The sequence below is a fragment of the Anomalospiza imberbis genome, unplaced genomic scaffold (assembly GCF_031753505.1).
Source record: "Anomalospiza imberbis isolate Cuckoo-Finch-1a 21T00152 unplaced genomic scaffold, ASM3175350v1 scaffold_53, whole genome shotgun sequence".
Lineage (NCBI taxonomy): Eukaryota > Metazoa > Chordata > Aves > Passeriformes > Viduidae > Anomalospiza > Anomalospiza imberbis.
Window position 1 is genome coordinate 362,647 of NW_027100141.1, and position 19,166 is coordinate 381,812.

At 51.7% G+C, this 19,166-nt stretch overlaps 3 protein-coding genes across 5 annotated transcripts in view; 1 reads left to right on the forward strand and 2 right to left on the reverse strand.

Annotated features, from left to right (window-relative positions):
• Positions 1 to 19,166, reverse strand: part of LOC137467193 (zinc finger protein 850-like) — a 528,258-nt gene that overhangs the window by 109,121 nt on the left and 399,971 nt on the right. The gene's annotated exons all lie outside the window — the stretch shown is intronic.
• Positions 1 to 19,166, forward strand: part of LOC137467192 (zinc finger protein 271-like) — a 443,780-nt gene that overhangs the window by 100,180 nt on the left and 324,434 nt on the right. Inside the window, exon 2 of one of the 3 annotated variants that reach the window (XM_068178731.1) lies at positions 3,361 to 3,780. In XM_068178731.1, the coding sequence (XP_068034832.1) occupies positions 3,361 to 3,780 (420 nt within the window). Of the gene's footprint in view, positions 1 to 3,360; positions 3,973 to 19,166 lie in introns of those variants that run through there. The other 2 variants (XM_068178732.1, XM_068178733.1) reach the window with 2 other exon arrangements.
• On the reverse strand, positions 7,745 to 8,333 carry LOC137467198 (olfactory receptor 14J1-like; the record flags this gene model as incomplete). Its single annotated transcript, XM_068178737.1, has 1 exon — positions 7,745 to 8,333. A coding segment is annotated over one exon (558 nt), but the record flags the coding sequence as incomplete, so codon positions are not given.

A 19,166-nucleotide genomic window follows, 5' to 3' on the forward strand; every position in this document is an offset into this window, starting at 1 on the left:
GGCTCCGGCCCGGCCTCCGCAGCTCCCCGGGACACCCGCGGGGCGCAGCGCCTTTCACAATTCCAGCCAATCCGAGAAGGCGCTGGACAATTTCCAGCCAACCAGCGCTTTCCTCGCCGATGACTCACCGGTTGCCGGGCGGACCCGCAGAGCCCCGCGGGCCCGGGAGCGGAATTTCGGGCTCGGGCCGGGGGGACGGATCCGCGCCGGGGGGGTCCCCGAGCCCCCTGCCCACCCCTGGGGCCGATCGGGGGCTGCCCCCACGCAGCAGCCGGTGCTGCGGCGGCCCGGGACAGAGGGGTGGGAAAGGGAGCTCCGGGCTGGGAGCGGAGGGGATGCGGGAGGAAGAGGAGGGACAGGAGGAGGAGGAGCAGCAGGAGCAGGAGCGGGAGGATCCCGCCGCTCGCAGCGCTCGCACGCTGGGTCTGCAGCACCCCCTGCCCCGGGAGCATCGCCCCCAGCCCCGAGCCGCAGGGGAGGGGGAGGCCGAGCTCGCCCCGCCTCTATCGAGGGGTCTCCGGGAGGATTTTTCTGGAGAGTGTTCGGAGCCGGCAGATTCCGGCCCCGGATCCCTCCGGGCGTCCCTAAGAGGAGCTTTTTCCGGGGGAGGGGAGCTGTGATCGCCCTCGGGAGGGTCCCGGGGGGTCCAGGCGGGGCTGGCCCGGTACTGACAGGGCGGGACATTGGTTTTGGGGATCCCCGTGAGAGCCGGGGCTGCGGAGCGTGGGACCCCCGGGGCGGGGAGAGGGGAAGGGGCGATAGCGGAGCTGGGGGACCCCCGGCAGCCCGGAGATGAGGCGGGGACGGGACCCCCTGACCCTGACAGGGCCGTGTGCTGGGGTGACCTCGCGGTGCCCGTGCCCCCATTGGTCCGTGTAGCCCGAAATGAGTTCTGCACCTTTAAGGCTGGTTCTGAGAGCGAAGAGGGGCAGGAAGAAGCGCGCAGTTTGTTTCCAGGAGCTGCACTCGCTCCTCCACATTCCGGCTCCTGGACTGCTGTGATGCCTTAAGGAGCTGGAGCAGAGGCCAGACGGAGCCAAGAGGAATAAAGTGGATGTAATAAACGCCAATCACTTGTTTCAAAAATTTAGAAAAGTTTAATAAAAATAAAAATAAAATGGTTATAAAAATAATACAAGTGTAGTAATAAAGGTTAAACAATTAGAGTTAGGACAATTAATGAGACAATAGCAGCAAAGAGTTACAGCCCGGGCTGGGTACCTCTTTCTGGACAAAAGTGAGCCAGGAAAAGGACCCCGTTAAAAGAAAATTTACTCCTTAAGGAGGGTAATCTGTTGCATATACAAAACACTTTATGAATATGCATATATTTTATTTAAAACAAGAAATCCATCTGGTACTTGTCAAGAAATTTTCTGTAATCCCCAGGCGCCTTCCAGTCTAAGTCAGGCTTGAAGAAGTTCGTTTCTGCTGATAAGGAAAACCATACATTCCTCTCCTCTGGAAAATTTATGGGTTTCTGTAATTGTTATCTCCATGTGAAGAATTTCTTGATTATCTTCTCCTTTTCTTGAGCTAATAAAAGAATACCTTACACACATAATTTCTATTTTAACTACTAAAGCTTAATTACAAAACTACATTTACTATATTATTAAAATGTTAATACAACATAACTTTCCAACCTAGCATAATACATATAGTAAATATCTGTGTAGAGTCATATAATATGCATTTTTCACAGTGGATATTTATTGAAGTGCCTTCAAAGGCCACACCCCGGCGGTGCCGGAGCCACAGTCGTGGCTCTGCCTGGATGGCTCCAAGATGGAAGCAAAAGAGGGCTTGTTCATGAGATCTCACATTTTTATAAGTTTTAGTCCATTTGCATACAGGATTTAACTGCCCAATTAATAGCTTCAAATTATGAAGTTTCATCCTCCTTGCTGGCTTGCTTTCCTGCCCTCCTCTTTTCCCGTTGTTTGTGCTTTGGGCCTGAAGTTTGAAGAGATTGTCCTTGACTCTCCAGCTAGAACAGGATTGTTTTGTCTTCACCACCCTGTGAAAAGATCACAGTAACACTTAATAGAAAGCTAAAGCTGCACAGCAAAACAGAACAGAAAAACTTAAACCTAAGGTATCAGTTGTCTGCTAGCAGACAGGCAGCAGGACAGAGCTCTCCTTTGCTTTTAGTTAGTTTTTAGCTCGCTGGGGCAGGGAAGTTCCCTGGATGGTGGTTTTTCTTTTTCTTTGGAGCTGTTTAAACCTGCTCTGGACTGAGCACCAGAAGAGCACTGGCAGCTCGCACCTGTGGCCCACCGGGCCGGGCCTGGGCCACGGAGGGACTGATCAGAGACGGAGTGAGCCGAGCTGCAGCCCACAGAGGGACTTTCTGAGTTTGTCATCTCTTTTGGAGCGGCAACAGGTTGTATTGTTTACTATTGTTCATTTTCTGTGCTGGTGAATGCTTTGCCTGTTAAATAAACAGTTTTTTTCTACTTTTCTCCAAGGAAATCTTTTCTCTAACTGGTTGGGGGAGGGGTCGCTTGAATCTGCTTTCTCGAAAACCCCCTTTGGGCGTTTTCTCCCAAATTTGCCCTAAACCAGGACAGGGTGGTGGGGAGAGGGGGGAGCCTCAAGTGCCTGGACCGGGGGAAGCTGGAGAGGGGGACCCTCGTACCCCAAAACCCCCCAGCATCCCTAAGCAGGACCCTGGAGAAGGGGGATCCCCAGGACCCACGGGATCCCCTGCAGCCCTGAGACGGGGAACCACCAGAACCCCAGAGGGATCAGACTGCAAATGGGACACCCCTGCTTTTTTTGGTTTTTTTTATTCACTCTTGATTTTTGGAGGTTTTTATGGACACCTGGAGACATCTGGAGATGGATTTCGGCAGGAGGAATCCCCAACGCAAGGTGTTCACACCTTGTTTTTCCCCAAACCAGGATTTCCCATTCCCAAACTTTGGCTGGATGGAGGAGAAGGAGGCTGCAAGGAAGATGCCCTGGGACCCTCAGGCAGGTGAGGAGGAAGTCAGTGCCCCTTTCCCCCTCTCTCCTGCTCCATCTCCCAGCCCAGCACGGCCCTGGCTGCAGGACAGCCCTGCTGCCGGTGCCGTCCTGCTGGGGACGCACTGGGGGGATCTCCTTGCCCTTCCCTGTGGCACGGAGGCAAATCCCATCCTCTCCTTGTCCTTCCTCCCCCAGAGCAGGAGCTGAGGATGGAGAGCAGGGAGGACAAATCCCCAGGACAGAACCTCGTGGAAGAGGCCGTTTTGAGCGGCTCCACGGCGCAGGAACCCAACGGGGAGGAAAAGCCCCAGAGATGCCACACGAGGAGGGGCTGCAAACGCAGATCACTGGGATCTGAGGAGGAAAGACCCACCCTGGGGCAGGCAGGTGGACAGAGCTCCAGCCAGAGCTCAGAGCTGGTGGTCCATGAGCAGCCTCATGACAGGGAGAGGCCCTACGAGTGCTTGGAGTGTGGGAAGAGCTTCAGGAAGAGTTTCAACCTGATCTGCCACCACAGGATCCACACTGGGGAACGGCCCTACGAGTGCTTGGAATGTGGGAAGGGCTTCAGCCACAGGTCCGACCTGATTGTCCACCAGAGGTTCCACACTGGGGAGAGGCCCTACGAGTGCCCCCAGTGTGGGAAGAGGTTCCACACCAGCTCCCATCTCCTTGTGCATCAGCGGATTCACACCGAGGAGAGGCCGTTCCACTGCCCCCACTGCGGGATGGGCTTCAAGCACAACTCCACCCTTGTCACCCACCGGCGCATCCACACCGGGGAGAGGCCCTACGAGTGTCCCCAGTGTGGGAAGAGCTTCTCAGACCGCTCGTTCTTTACCCGACACCAGCGGAGGCACCGGTAAGGGACGTCCTGCGAGTGCCCCGAGTGCGGGAAGAGCTTCGTGCGCTGCTCCAGCTCCATCCCCACTGCAGGACCCACGCTGGGCAGAGCCCTGGTGACCCACATTTCCTCTGATACACAGAGGGAAGTGGCTGGTGTTCCTTTTATTTTGTCTCTAATTATCTTTTATCTTCCTCCCTTCAAAATACAGAAATTTGGGGTAAAAATCAACAAATTCATCAAAGGCATCTAAAGCCTCACATTTTACTTGTGTTTTGGGGAATCTTGGATTCTGGGAGACATCTGGAAGGATATGGGAGGGGTTGGAGGAATTTGGTTTAGTGGTCTTTATTTCTTTGCACTCCAAATGACAAGAAGTATTGATCTGTCACCACAAAACCACTCAATACCACTGAAAACTACTGAATCCTACCCCAAAATTACTGGATTCCACTACTTCTCAGGGTGAAATTGGGTTGGAAGGGGAGTGGGCAAAGTGGGATGCAAATCAGGAGGGGTGAGATGGGCATTGGGTGGGGCAGGATGGGTGGGATGGGGTTTGGGCAGTGTGAAATGGGGGAAATCCAGGTTGGGAAGGGGATCTTGATGTCCAGCATGGGTGGGATGGGTTGGGACTGGGGAGGTGGACTGGAGTCTGGAATGAGACAGCCAAAGTTTGGGGATGATTAAGATAGGGGGAGCCCATTACTGAGTGAGTTTTTGAATAGTCTACATTCATGAAGAGATCCCGGGGTATCTCACATGCTTGAGGCAGTTTTGGGGCACTCCCCAACTCTTGGGGTGTTTCCTGAGAGCAGCTCCATGGAGCCCCATTGCCAGGGGTGGCTGTCACGGGCATGAGCTCAGAGCTGTGCCAGAGTCCATTGCCTCGGTGCTGGAGAGCAGAGAAATGATGAACGGCCCCAGACATCTCCAGCGTGTGTTTGTGGAGGCCTGCGAGCTTACTGGGGAGAGGGCAACAGCAATCCCCTGGAGAAATGCACCTTAGGCTCCGGGCATCCCTCACAGCTCAGGGTGAGGACAGAAGATTCCCCCAAGGTGCTCTACAGCACTGTGTTAATTTGTCCCAGTTCTGTCCTCCCCATTGACCCGTTGGCCTTTCCTACCCCTTTTACCCTCATATGTTCATGTTCTAGCAAGTTCTCCCTTCCCTGTCTTCCCCTTGGTTTATGTCCCCGCCTATCCACCCTGGCATTCCCTATCAGTCCCTTTCCCTGTGCACCACCCCTAAACCCTCAGATCCCTGATGCTCTCCTCCACCCCCTCTTTCCCTGCATTTATACCCTAAACCCTCCTTTGTCTTTGTCTTTAACCCCTGGACCGCTGAGCGTCAGACCCTCACAAACCCTCGCTGGAGCTCCATGCCCGGACCCTCCCGTGTCTTCACTGCCGAGCTGCTCCGTGTGTGTGTGTGTGTGTGTGTGTGTGTGTGTGCTGGGGCTCTCGTGGCTCCTGCCCGTTAGCACAAAACACTCTCAGGGAAAGTTGTGCCCGCCACCACCCCAGACCACAACAGTGTCCCTTGGGACCAAGAGGCCATTGTGACACCGTGGGACCAAGGAGAGCATTGCTGCCCTGCCAGACCTCATGGAACCAAGGATCCATGGTGACACTGCCAGGCCTAAGGATCCAAGGACTTTGTGACACCAAGGGGTCCCATGGAAGCAAAGGGACATTGTGACACTGGGAGTCCTCATGGAATCATGGAGACCATTGGGACACTCTGGGGCCTCATTGGAACCGTGGTGACACCAAGTTGGCAGGGAGTGTTGATCTGCTGGAGGGTAGGAGGGCTCTGCACAGGGCCCTGGACAGTCTGGATCCAGGGCCCAAATCCAACAAGGTGAGGTTTAAGAAGTCCAAGTGCCGGGTCCTGCACTCTGGACACAACAACCCCTGCAGCGCTACAGGCTGGGGACAGAGTGGCTGGAGAGCAGCCGGGCAGAAAGGGACCTGCAGGGACTGATGGACAGCAGGCTGGACATGAGCCATCCGTGTGCCCAGGTGGCCCAGAAGGCCCATGGCTCCTGGCCTGGATCAGGAACGGTGTGGCCAGCAGGACCAGGGCAGTGATTCTTCCCCTGTGCTCAGCACTGGTTGGGCAGCACCTCGAGTGCTGTGTCCAGTTCTGTGCCCCCCAATTTAGGAAGGACCTGGAGGGGCTGGAGCGTGTCCAGAGAAGGGCAACAAGGCTGGTGAGGGGTCTGGAGCACAAGTCCTGTGAGGAGCAGCTGAGGGAGCTGCGGTTGTTTATCCTGGAGAAGAGGAGGCTCAGGGGAGACAAGGCGGTTTCAGGGCAATGGCTGGACTTGATGATCTCCAAGGTCTTTTCCAGCCTTGCTGATTCTGTGATTCTCTGAAACCACCCTGGGAGCAGTTGCAGGAGGAGCCCTGGGCCTCCTCTTCAGAAGCTCCAGCAGCCCAGGTTCCTCAGCTTCTCCTCACAGCCCCAAAGCCCATCCTGTCAGTCCTGCAGAGCCTCTGCAGCCCCTCCTCACTGCCCAGAACAGGCAGCCCCACAGCCAGACACAGCAGCCCAGATGTGCCCCCCTGGCCTGGGGTGCCTCTGGCAAGGGAGCAGCACGAGGCACTGCAGGAGCCTGCAGACAATTCCTGCAGCACTTGTGGGATGATCCTGCTCCCCAGGGGCCGTTCCCATGGTGCCAAGTCAGGAACTGGAATGGGGAGTGGGGCCAGAGAGGAAAGGGCAAACAGGGATGGGCTCTTTGCAGGGGAGGGAACAGGGGTGGGCAATGAGAAAAAATTTGTAGCAGGAAGAGTAAAGAAAGCAAAGGTGAAGCCAAGGAAATGCTCAGGGCAGTTTGGGGGTGGTTGCCAGGCAGCCTTGGCTCTGAGCAGCAGCATCTGCAGTGGGACAGGAAACTCCCAGCTGATGGGAACAAACTTTCTGGCTGGCTGCAGAGGCCAGGACAAAGCTGAGTGGTTTCCCTGGCGTCCCCCAGCCCTTCCTGGCCCCAGGGGCTGATGGCATTTGTGCTCCCTCAGGTTCATGTCCCCACAGCAGCAGCATGGGGGTGCTCCCGCCTGCTGTGTGCAATGCAAACGGGGCTCCTGAGCCAGTGCCTCCGTGGCTGTGCCTGCAAGGACGCGGCACCTGTGTGAGCTGGGGGAGAGACCAGGGCTGCAGAGGGGGGATGTTGTTGGCAGCTCCATCAGGACGCTCTGGGACGCTGCCCTGGGCTGTCCAGCGCACTGGGGATGGATCAGCCCCTGCTCTGCTGCTCCTTCCCGTCTCCCCCAGGGCCCTTGCAGAGCACCAGCCATGCTGTGTGCCCCCAGCCTGCCCACGGCCAGCCTGGGGCTGCTCACGGGGGTTTTCTGTGCTGAGCATTGGCCTGGCCGTGTCCTTGAGAGAGCCTGGGCAAGGAGCCTGGAGCCCCCAGGCCCTGGCCTGAGGCGTCAGCGCTGCCCCAGCAGTGCCCATGGGCTGTCCCTGCTGCAGCCCCGGCACTGCCACCCCCAGGACTGTGCCCGGCCCCGAGAGCACTCAGGCCCTGCAGCAACACCAGGGCCACCAGGGCAGCGGGGCAGGGCCACGGGAGCAGCACTGGCAACACCAAGTGCTGCTGCTGCTGGGCACAGCTGCTGTGCCAGCACTGATCTGCCCCCAGCTCTGCACACAGACATTGCTGCTGCAGCTCCAGAGAAGGCAACAGAAGGGCATCTCTGCAGAAAACTCTGCTGGGAGATCCTTGAGTTCCTTTAAAGCCACCAAGAGCGCAGCCCCTCATTGACACAGTCTATAGCCACAGGGAAGGTGGAGAGAAACAAAATGAGAAAGGGCAAAAAACAATGTCATTTCCTTGTGGACAAATTAAGAAAGGAAAACAAAGAAAAAGTATTTCCAAAATGAAACCAACAAGAAGTATCAAGGATGAGTTTTATTTCAAGTGATTTGCAGAAATTGGCCAGCAGTTTAATGTTTCTGAAATTGTCCAGTCATCAGTCTCCACACTGCAGCCTTGAGCCCCTGGTTCCTCAGGCTGTAGATGAGGGGGTTCAGGGCTGGAGGCACCACTGAGTACAGAACTGACAGGGCCAGATCCAGGGATGGGGAGGAGATGGAAGGGGGCTTCAGGTAGGAAATAGCTCCAGTGCTGAGGAACAGAGAGACCACGGCCAGATGAGGGAGGCAGGTGGAAAAGGCTTTCTGCCGTCCCTGCTCAGAGGGGATCCTCAGCACAGCCCTGAAGATCTGCACATAGGAGAAAACAATGAACACAAAACAGCCAAACACCAAACACATACTAGCCACAATGAGCCCAAGTTCCCTAAGGTAGGATTTGGAGCAGGAGAGCTTGAGGATCTGTGGGATTTCACAGAAGAACTGGCCCAGGGCATTGCCATGGCACAGGGGCAGGGAAAATGTATTGGCCGTGTGCAGCAGTGCATTGAGAAAGGCACTGGCCCAGGCAGCTGCTGCCATGTGGGCACAAGCTCTGCTGCCCAGGAGGGTCCCGTAGTGCAGGGGTTTGCAGATGGACACGTAGCGGTCATAGCACATGACGGTCAGGAGGGAAAGCTCTGTTCCAAGGAAGAAGAAAATCAGAAAGAGCTGTGCAGCACATCCTGTGTAGGAGATGGTGCTGGTGTCCCAGAGGGAATTGTGCATGGCTTTGGGGACAGTGGTGCAGATGGAGCCCAGGTCGCTGAGGGCCAGGTTGAGCAGGAAGAAGAACATGGGCGTGTGCAGGTGGTGGCCGCAGGCTACAGCGCTGATGATGAGGCCGTTGCCCAGGAGGGCAGCCAGGGAGATGCCCAGGAAGAGGCAGAAGTGCAGGAGCTGCAGCTGCCGCGTGTCTGCCAGTGCCAGCAGGAGGAAGTGGCTGATGGAGCTGCTGTTGGACATTGGCTGTGGCTGCACATGGGCACCTGTTCATGGAGAAAGGACAGAGAAGAGTTAGAGGAGATACCTGAAACCAAAACCAAAGCCATTTCCCATACACCCTCCTCTGTAACACACACGGACACTCTTCTGTGTTTAAGAGTTTAGAGGTTTTCATTTTAAGCTCCCACCATGTCTCTCCTGCTATTCTTGGATATCAGAAACACTCAACATTCCTGCCTCCCTCTGGTAGAACAGAGTTCTCTGAGGGAAGATTATGAGTGGAGACTGAAGGGAGATGGTCTGTCACTTCATTCTCTTTGGAGTTTCTCTGGGCTTTCACTTTTTCAAATGAAGGATGTTCACACTCTCATGTTTCCTTTAAAAACGCTATGTTGCTACTGAGACAGATGGATCCACCCCAGCCCAGCTCCATATTTGTAGCCAAGGTCTCACGTTGCTCATTTCACCAACCCAGCAGCATTTTCAGTGTCAGAACACCTCTGCCATTCCCCATCAATCTTATAACTCAGAGATACTCTGGGATAGGTTTGCATCCCGGATTGAAGCTCCCAGCTTGGACTGAAATCTCAGGGAGACTTCCAAGTGTCCTTCTGATGCCACTGGATGCAGGGAGATGCAGCTCCTTCCCTGGCTGCACTGACAGCATTGCCCAGAGCCGGGCACTGGGGACAGCTGTGTCACCCTGATCCAGCTGTGCCCCCTCCCAGAGCCCCCAGTGCCGGGCAGCTGCTCCCAGCCCTGTGCTCTGCAGAGGGAACTGGGCCCGGGGCTGCAGAGCTGCCCCACGGCTCTGCTGCAGCTCTGCCTGCACAGGAGGGGCTGCACGCCTTGGAGCCCCAGCCCTGAGGGCAGAGGCTGGGCTGGGGGGACAGGAGGGAGGGGGCTTGTTCAGAGGGAGGGGCTGCACTGGAGGGGATCCTCTGGACATCTCTAAACTCTCCCTGCCACAGCACTTTTGGTTTTGTTTTCTCTCCTTCCCTGATCTTCTCTCTGCTTCCTGGGGATTTTCCTCCTGCAGGTGTTTCCCTGTGCCTGATCTCTCCCTGCCAGCACTCACAGACCCCAAATCTCTGTGCACTCTCCTTGGCCTGACAGAACCCTGCCTGTTTGCAGGGCACTGGCTGGGGGCAGGTTCTGTTTGCAGCTTGGAGCAAGGACAGCTCAGACTGAGCCTGATGGCTCCAGCAGAGGTGATGCTGGTGCTGTCCATGGACAGAGTGGCTGAAGGCACATTAGGGATCTACTGTGACCCTATTGATCACTAAAAGTAACAGTTTGGATGTCTCAGGCACTTGTCAAAATTCTTATCAATAATTCATAAACATCCTTTAATATTTATCCCTCCATCCCTGCCATTCTCCAATAGTAGGAAACAGAATACAAAGTCTTAGGAAATCTCCTCATTTTAATCAAAATCCTTGTTTTGCAAACATTCTATGACAGATCAGAACTCCTCAGCATATCAGAGCTTCATGAGCATTCCACCTGCACTGCACCAGAAATACTCAGAGTTGTACTCACAGGGTCTGTGGGCATTGGGATGTTCCAGCTGTAGGAGATCACTCCAGGAGCTGCAGCTGCATTGTCCTGCAGCCAGAGGTTCCTGTGCCAAGGGCTGCCAGGGATTCTGCCCCAGGCACTTCTCAGCACCTTCCCAGCCCTGACTGATGGAAGCTCTCTGTGCCTCTGTGCTGTGCCCGGGCTGGCTGCAGGCAGTGCCCCAGCCCTGCTGGGCTGGGAGAAGAGCTGCTCATCCAGAGAAATGTGCTTTTGAAGCTCTCCTTGCTTACCAGGATCACCCTCTGTGCCAGGAGCCCGGCCCAGCTCAGCAGCACAGACACAGCACAAGGACTTTAATGACCCTCTGGGGCTTTGTGCTCAGGCCCTGAACATCAGGCCCTGAGAGGGAGCTGCAGAAACCTCTCCAGAGCTCCAAGTCAGAATCCAACTCCAAAGTTTCTTTGACTTTTAATGGGTCCCACTGAGGGACACGACTGAGAAAGTGTCCCCAGGCCCCAGGCAGAGCAGAGAACTGGAGGCACTGATGACAGGTGGGGACAAAGAGAAGCCAAGTCTTGGTGCCCTGGGGCACAACAGGGTCTGTGCCACCAAGGGCTGTCAGGAGACACCTTGTCCTGAGGCACTGGGGCCTCCTGGCACAGCCCCAGCCAGGCTGGGCACTGTCAGCCCCTTGTCCTGCCCTCAGCATCCCCCCCTAGCCCACATCCCAGTGGCCTCAAGGATCTGCTGGAAGGAGTCCCTGGGGAGCCTTGCTCAGGAATGGCCCTGGGGGCTCCTTCATGCTCCCAGGGACTGCAGGTTTTTCAAAGCACTTTGGCTTTGGCTTTTGCCTTGGAGTCTCTGAGAGCTTTGTGCAGTCATGGCCTCCAATTATCTGCTGTAATTAGTCCCTGGAGAGGCTTTGTCAGGAACAACACTCAGTGGGTCTCATGAATGCTTCAAGGTGCTTCAGTTCTTTTAAGGTACTTGGTGTTTCCCTTTTGATACAGATTCTGTGAGAAAGATTGTGCAGTCACAGCCTGAAATTATCTGTTTTAATGAGTCCCTTGAGAGCTTTGTACTGACACTCAGTGGGGCTCCTTGATGCTTTGAGATACTCCAGGAGTTTAAGGTACTTTGGATTTTCCTTTCCACACTGAGTCTCTGAGAGGTTTTTGTGCCATCCTGGCCTCCAGTTCTCTCCTCCAAGGAGTCCATGAGGAACCTGTGTTGGGGATGGACCTCAGTGGCACCCATTAATTCTTTGAGACATTTTGTGGTTTTCTTCTTACTTTGACTCCTGCAAAGGTTTGTGCAATCTCCTCTGAGGCCCTGAGTTTCAAGGGCTCAGCTCCAAATGCACCACGGGGCTCATTAGGATCAAGCAAGTCCTGAGAAGCCATGGCTGTGTGTTGATTTCCCTCTGCTCTAATGCAGTTCATTAAGAAGGTTTCCTTTTACAGTTATGGAGAAACATTTCAAAGAGCTTCTAAGAAATATGTATTCCCATTTTAAAGCGTGTCTTTATTACTGTTCTCTTTAGAGAAGAGGTGATTGCAGCATTCTGTGATTGATATTGATGTAGGGCCACTCCTAAGGAGGGCTGGCCAGGTCAGAGAAGTTTTACCTTGAGGTCTGACCCAGTGTGGACAACCTTGCCCCACATTCCCCAACCCCATGTGAGAAACAATTTTCACTTTCAATAATTTAAATAGTTTTATTAAGACCTTGTCAAAATACAACAGACGAGTGAATAAAGTAAAGAATACAGCACCAGGAGCAAAGGATTCAGTCACCATGTGCTCATCTACAAAATGGATGTTCTGTCTTTTATACCTCCAGCCCCTCCCAAAGTCTTGTCAATCCACTCCTCCTTCGCTGTCCAGTGGTGGAGATCACTTTCTTACAGCTTGATTGGAGCTCAGGCACTGCCATAGCAACAAGCTGACCCTCCCAAATGCCCTGACTACTGAGGGCATCCCACGATAACAATGCAAAGGGGAAGGGAAAGATAACTATACACCTACACAACTTCTATTAACATCTACTTAATACTCACCCCTTAATTGTGAGAGACAACCATAGGATTACCCATCTGTAACAACCCCCTGTTTTCTGTTTTTACAAGTCATTTTGCTGGAAAAATTAAGTAAAAAAATTTCTCTCTCTCTTGAATGAGTCATACTAGCATCTGTTGATGTGGGCAAGGACAGTGGGAACAGGAGGAAAATCTCAGGTTTTCCTTAGACACACTTATTTGGAATGGACAAAAGGGCCTATCAGAGGTCCAGAATGGCTTTGACTCCCATCTATCATGCCTATGTGGTTGCTACCCATAGTCAGTGTATCTTAGGGGTCCAGAGGCCACCTCGGTCTCGCCCTCCAGTCCCTGTTGTATTCAAAGACAGCTGGGGAATGACAGTGGTCCAATATGGCCTTTTGTCCCTACATTACCATGCTTACGGGGTTGCTACCCACAGCAGGGCTATGGAGTCTTCTTGGTAGCGAACAAAGGGGTCTTGCCCTCTTTCCTTTGTCTTATTTTCTTAAAGAAGCTGTCCCATTACCTCTTACGGTCCCTTGTGTACTTCCCCTCAACAGGTGCTGGTAATTCTCACCCATTAAAACAGGAAGACAGTTCTCAAACTGGTTGGTGGAAGCTTGACTTTGGGCGTCTTGGTGTTTTTCTGGTTGTCTTTCAGTCTCTGCTTGAGATTCAATCTTGTTTCACCTGGTCTGGATGTTATATGTAGTCGATTCTTTGTGTTTTTCCTGCTGGGCCTTTAACTCTGTTGGCATAAGTCCATCCCCACTCTGCAGTTCACACGGCTGATTCGGTGGTGAGCAGTACCTGAAAGGGACCTTCCCATTGAGGAGTTAAAGGCTGATCTCTCCATGACTTGATCATTCCCCAATCCCCGGGATTAATATTATGGATTCTGAAACTGAGGTCGTAGTTTGAGGAATTGCCCCTTTATGTCTTAGCCCTTCGAAGGTTTCTGCTATAGACATAACATATTTCTTGGCATTGGCTTCCCCTTCCTCATAGGTGGCAACCCTCTGGGGTGAGGTCAAAAAGGGTAACCCAAACGTCATTTCATAGGGTGACACCCCCAGATCTGACTTGGGATGAGTTGTAAGTCTTCATAAGGACAAAGGGAGACATTTCATCCATGACATTTGGGTTTCAATCATCAGCTTATCTAGAGCTCTTTCAAGAGTTTGATTCATCCTCTCTGTGTGACCAGAACTCTGTGGATGCCATGGAGTGTGTAATTCCCATTTACTCCCAGGGTTTGCACAACTTTTTGTAATATTTTAGAGGTGAAATGAGCTCCTTGTTGTCACGATCCGCTTGTGCGGGGTGTCGTGATGGTTCTTTTCACTGATCCCAAAAGTGCAAAAAGGCAAACAACAAGGGACTATCAGTTAATCCCAACAAATGCACCTTTATTAGGGGCCAAAGCAGTAAATGCGATAGTGGGGATCAGAAAGGAGATAAAAGTAGAGAGAGAGAGAGAGAGAAAAGAGGGGGATGGGAATAGCTACCAACACAGGCGAGATCCTCACTGGTCCGGACGATGGGGATCCGTCTGGTTGTGTCGGGGAAGTCTTCAAAATTCTGGTCAACTCAGGGGTCCAGTTATACTCCACGGAGGAAAAAAGTGGGGAATATGCAGGACAATGAGAGTCTATTGTGATTGCTGCAGGGGAATAGGTGAGTCCACTGAAACCACCAAAGCAGGACAAACACAATGAAGAATAAGTCCACTGAAATTACTGAAGAAGAACAGGTCGTGTCATTAGTGGTTTTCCCCCTCCCTGTGGTAGGGTTCTCAGTCTCAGTCCTTGGGAGATGTGTTTTCCATCTCTGTCCGTCTGTCACAGTGGTAACGGGGCAGATGAGAGGTCTTCAGTGAGAGACCACTAGGGTCACCCCAAAAGTTCATTCAGCTTCAAAAGGAGAGTGGGCAAATATGCAGTAGGCCGTTCCTTGCGGGGTTCATGCCATGTCCTCGCCGATTCCTTGCCAAGTCCTTGCCAATTCCTTGCCAAGTTCTTGCCAGGCCTTGTTCGGAACAGCTAACGTAATGGTGCAGCAACTGCACCTGCACTGCTGCTCTCTCCAAGCCGGAACTGTAGGGGGGGAAGGGGTTTCTCCTCGTGGCAATCGGTAGGCAAAAGTGGGTGTCACCAGAGGACACAAGGAAAAACGACGCACCACAGCTTTGGTCACCATGAAGAGACGAATTTATTTTTTCTGACTCCAATCATTTATAGTTCTCAAAAGGTGCAAGTGGATTGGAAGGTGAACGTGCCACCTCTCCAACGACACTGGACAAACTACCAGTCTATCAAATTTCTCCGCCTCTAAGAAAGAATGCAAAACAAGAGGTTGTTTACAGAAAGTGGCGTGAGAAAGTTCTCTACAAGAATGTAAATTCAGAAGGCTTTAGAAAATCCTAAGAAATCAGGGCGACAAGTGGGGGCTTCAGACGGCCTTACACTTGGTCTGAATCAATCCTGTTCACCATCCCATATTGGGGAATGATTGATTCTAGAAGTGTTTTACTCACAACACTGGCATTGGCTTTAACCGTGGGTACCGCCTCTACCCAATGAGTCAGGTCACCTACTATCACAAGTAAAAACTTCCACCGTTGTACCTGGGGAAGCTCGGTAAAGTCTACTTGGATGTTTTGAAAGGGCTGTAAGGCTAGTTCTCGCCCTCCCCTGGTGTTTTCCTCATGACCTTCTCATTTATTGGTTGGCATATCACACACCTTTCAATTACCTGTTTAGCTATCCCAAAAATTCCTATGCAGCCCCAGTCCCTTAGAAATTGATCACTTAGCTCTTGTGTACCCCAGTGTGTTGTTCCATGTATGCCTTCGAGCATTTTCCTGGCAAGGGGTTTATTCAACATTTGCCTCCCATCTGCTAATCTCCACTTCCCTTTGTTTTCTTTCTTGGCTCCTGTTTTAAGGAATTCTTTCTCTTCTTTCCTACCGAATACGGGGACTTCTTGCATTTCTCTAATGGGGGTTAATGCTATCATTAATTTTCCTGTCCCTGATTCAGCTGAATTTTTAGCATCTAAATCTGTAAATGGCTCCCTCGTGCTTCTTGAGTCACTCATTTTTTATGTCCTTTAACATATACTGCTGCCACTTCTTCTGGTAATTGTAAGGTCTCTAACACTTCTAAAACAAGTTTTTAGTTCCTTTCCCCTTGAATTTAATAGCCCACTCTCTTCCCAAATTTTTTTCCAAAGGTATGCACTACTCCAAAAGCATATTTTGAGTCTGTATATATTGTTTCTCTTTTCTGTGTGAATATTTCCAGAGCTCACTTTAGGGCATACAACTCACATGCTTGGGCTGACCAGTTGGAAGGTAACTTTCCTTTTTCTAGGGCCACTAACTCTTCATCTGCTATAGCCCACCCCAATACCCTGTGCCCTGGATTACCCGTGAAAATCCATCGATGTACAATCGTTTTCCACCTTGGAGTGGTTGATCTGTCCTCTCTTACTTTAGTTTGATAGTTTATAACTTCTAGGCAATTATATAATAATTCCTCACCTGGTTTTCCATCTAAAACTGGGCAGGGTTGAGTTGGTTACTCACGACTAGCTCTAAACCATTATCTATTAAGATGGCTTCATATTTTAGTACTTGGGAATCAGTGAACCATTTCTCAGCCTTCTAGCCGAGGATACTCTTTACTGAGTGAGTATATATTTTCAATTTTCCCCCAAAGGTTAATTTTTTGCTTTCTTTTACAAGTGGGGCGCTCGCTGCCACCACCTGAATGCAGGTTGGCCGTCCTCAGCTGACAGGGTCTTGCAGTTTTGATAAATAGGCCACTGGTTTCCTGGATCCTCCCCGGTCCTGGGCTAACCCTCCATGTGCTGCCCCTTTTTCTATATCCACAAACAGATAGAAGGGTTTGTCTAAGGCAGGAAGACTCAGTGCTGTTGCACTGACTGATTTTTGCTTTAAAGCTTCAAAATTTGCTTGTCATCTTCCCACCTAATCTCTTCTTCTACTAACTTTTCATACAAGAACCTGATGGCCTGTGTGAATCCTTCAATCCATAGCCTGCAATATCCCAACAGGCCTAAAAACCTTCTGACTTCCCTCTTAGTTTTTGGTCATGGGAGTGAGGCTATCCCTGCAATTCTCTCAGGGTTCAGCCGCCAGCTCCCTTGACAAATCACATGTCCCAGGCATTTTACTTCCCTCCCTACAAATTGGAGTTTCCCTTTTGATACTCAAAGTCCTTGGTCCACCCAAAAATTTAACAGTGCTGTGGTGGATTCTCGAACTTTGAGATGCCCTGAGAGGAGCCCAGTGCTCCATGCTCCCCTGTGCTGACACGTGAGTGTTTGTCTGGTTTCGGGATGGCCCTGGCTGTGTGAGGGGTGCTACGTGGACACGAGACAGCCGGTCCTGTCCCGCTGGGTCCCAGCAGTGCCTCACAGCAGTCCTGCATCCACGTCAGGATGCTGGCCAAGAGAGGTCCTGGAAGCTGAGGCAGCTGATTTTAAGCTTGTGCAGGTGCCTGCAGGCCAAGGCCAACGGTGTTCCCTCAGGATACAGCAGTCCTGAGGGGTCTCCCTCATTCAAACAAATCGGCAGACAAATGCATTGTCAGCCAAAAGCCCTTTTATTGACCTGGCAGGAGGGCAGGGGTCAGCACCCCACTAAAGTGTTTCTCTGCCACATATAAATTTCAGTGGGTTGATGTAGGAGTTGTATCAAAATCACCATCCATCTTCACACTGCTGAGGTGATTCCATAGGCAGGAGGTTAGAAATACATTGTGTCAGATTCCCATACTTGAAGCTGATGTCCAGGCCCTGGCCAGGGGCGGTCTCCATGCCCCAAAGCAGCACAAAGTCTTCCTCAGGGCTTCCCTGCACAGGGCTGATTCCACACTTGCCCTTAGTTCTTCTGGTAGACTGTGTCTAAAGCTTTTTGTCAGGTCACTCTCATGTCAAGTTAGGCCTGCCAGGTTTTTGTTATGCTAACTGGTGCTAAGTACTTAGGCATGTCTGTGCTAATTACTTGTTTACTCATGTGAATTGCTTGTGCTCACTTATGTCAAACAAAGGCCTTGTTCCATCCCCAAAGGTGCCTGAGGCCACCCGCTCCTTGTGGCACCAGTTGCTTTCCTGTGGAATGTTCTCCCTCCCCGAGGGTAAAGAGGGAGATGCAGAAAGAGCTTGCCAGGCTGCTCTCCATCCTTTCCCAGCACTCCTGGTGAAGTGGAGAAGTCCGAGCTGAGCGCAAAGGTGCAAATGGAGCAGCCGTGCACAGGAAGGCTCGGTGGGAAGGATGATCCAGGATCCATAGGCCTGGCAGCCTGAGCGTGCTCCAGGGGAAGGCCTTGGAGCAGATCCTCCTGAGTGCCATCCCACGGCACCTGCAGGGAACCAGGGCGTCTGCTGGAGGGTGGGAAAGCTCTGCGGAGGGACGGGGACAGCTGGGGCTCCTGGCAGAGTGTTGAGGGCTTCTGTGCGGGAGTTTGGGGGGCTTGGTGCTGGTGGGGTGCTGGAGAAGGAGTTGTCTGGAAGGTGAGAGGTCTAGGCTGGAATTTGAGTCAGTTTGAAGGCAGCATCTGTGCTTTGGCACAGCTTTGGTTAGGGAGGCCAGAAGGAATATCTGTGACTTTTCCTCTTCATGGTCCTGATTGTCCTGCAGGGAACAAGAGGGCAGAGCTGTACTTTACTGGCCACTCAGATCTCTGTACCAGGGGGAGGATTCGCCCTTTTGCCATCTACTCATTTCTTTGGGCTACTATTGTACCACTGAGTGGACTCTCATTTCTTGAGAGCTTTTATTCCTTAAGAGAATAAGGATATTATCATTCCTTCATGGAAAACCGTTTGTAAACCAAAGAATGGCCCTTTTTTTGCCTCTGTGTAGTGCTCTGTTCTGTAAAGTGACTCTCAGTGGATGACATTAAGGCAAATGAGTTGCTGCATTGAGATGGGAAGCAAAATTCCAACTCTTCACCTTCTCAGGTTATTCAAATTAATTTGGGAAGTTTGTAACTTTTTGAAACTACTTGAGTTGAGCAATGGGAAGTAAAGCTTTCCTGATGAGAAGATTCTAAAATTTCAGATTCTTCTGTGCCCTCGCAGCTAAGGTGTTTTTGTGCTGATGAAGCGATTTGCAGAATAAATAAATAGACTCCACAACTTGATGTAGTTATGAAGTGGGTATGTATGCCAGCGCCCAGCGCAAGCGAGATAGTTCTCCAAAAACTTGTGCCCCAAGACTCAGTCTGACCCACAACTTTATTCACAAAAGTGTTCCATATGCAATACATTGCACAACTTTAGCATGCATATTCAACCCGCCTGTCCTTGCCTCTCATGCTAAATAGGTCCACGCCCTTCTGGGCATGCGTGGTTTGCTATGGTGGTCACGCGGGTGGTCTCTGGTGGTCTCTGAGGCTGAAGATTGTGGTCTTCCTCCTATTTGAACTCTTGAACTTTTCTCCTCTGTGCATGCGCTTTTGGTCCTTTCGTGCCTATCTGAGTAGGTCTGTCAGTCTTGATAAGCTTAGAGACAGAGGAGCCCCGTTATCTGGGTTCTTTGCATCTCCTGGTCTTTTCTGGCATTGTCCTTTATGCAAGAAGCTTCAGAGATTTGCATTTTCTTATGCCCTTTGTACCACAGCAGAGGTTTCTCAAGTAAAAGGTTAAAATTCAACACATAATTCTACAAACTAAAATTTAAATGTTTTAATTTATTTTGTTAATTCAAGTGAACTACAAAAATCTCTATTTCACTGAAAGAAATGACTTCAATGAGAAAATCATTTCAGCACGGAGTAAGAGCTTCTGACAGAGACCAAGTGTTGCCAGCAGTTGCTCCAGGTGCTCCTGCCAACAGCCCCTGCAGGACGGAGCACAGCCCCCAGTGCACACAGACTTTGGCTGCC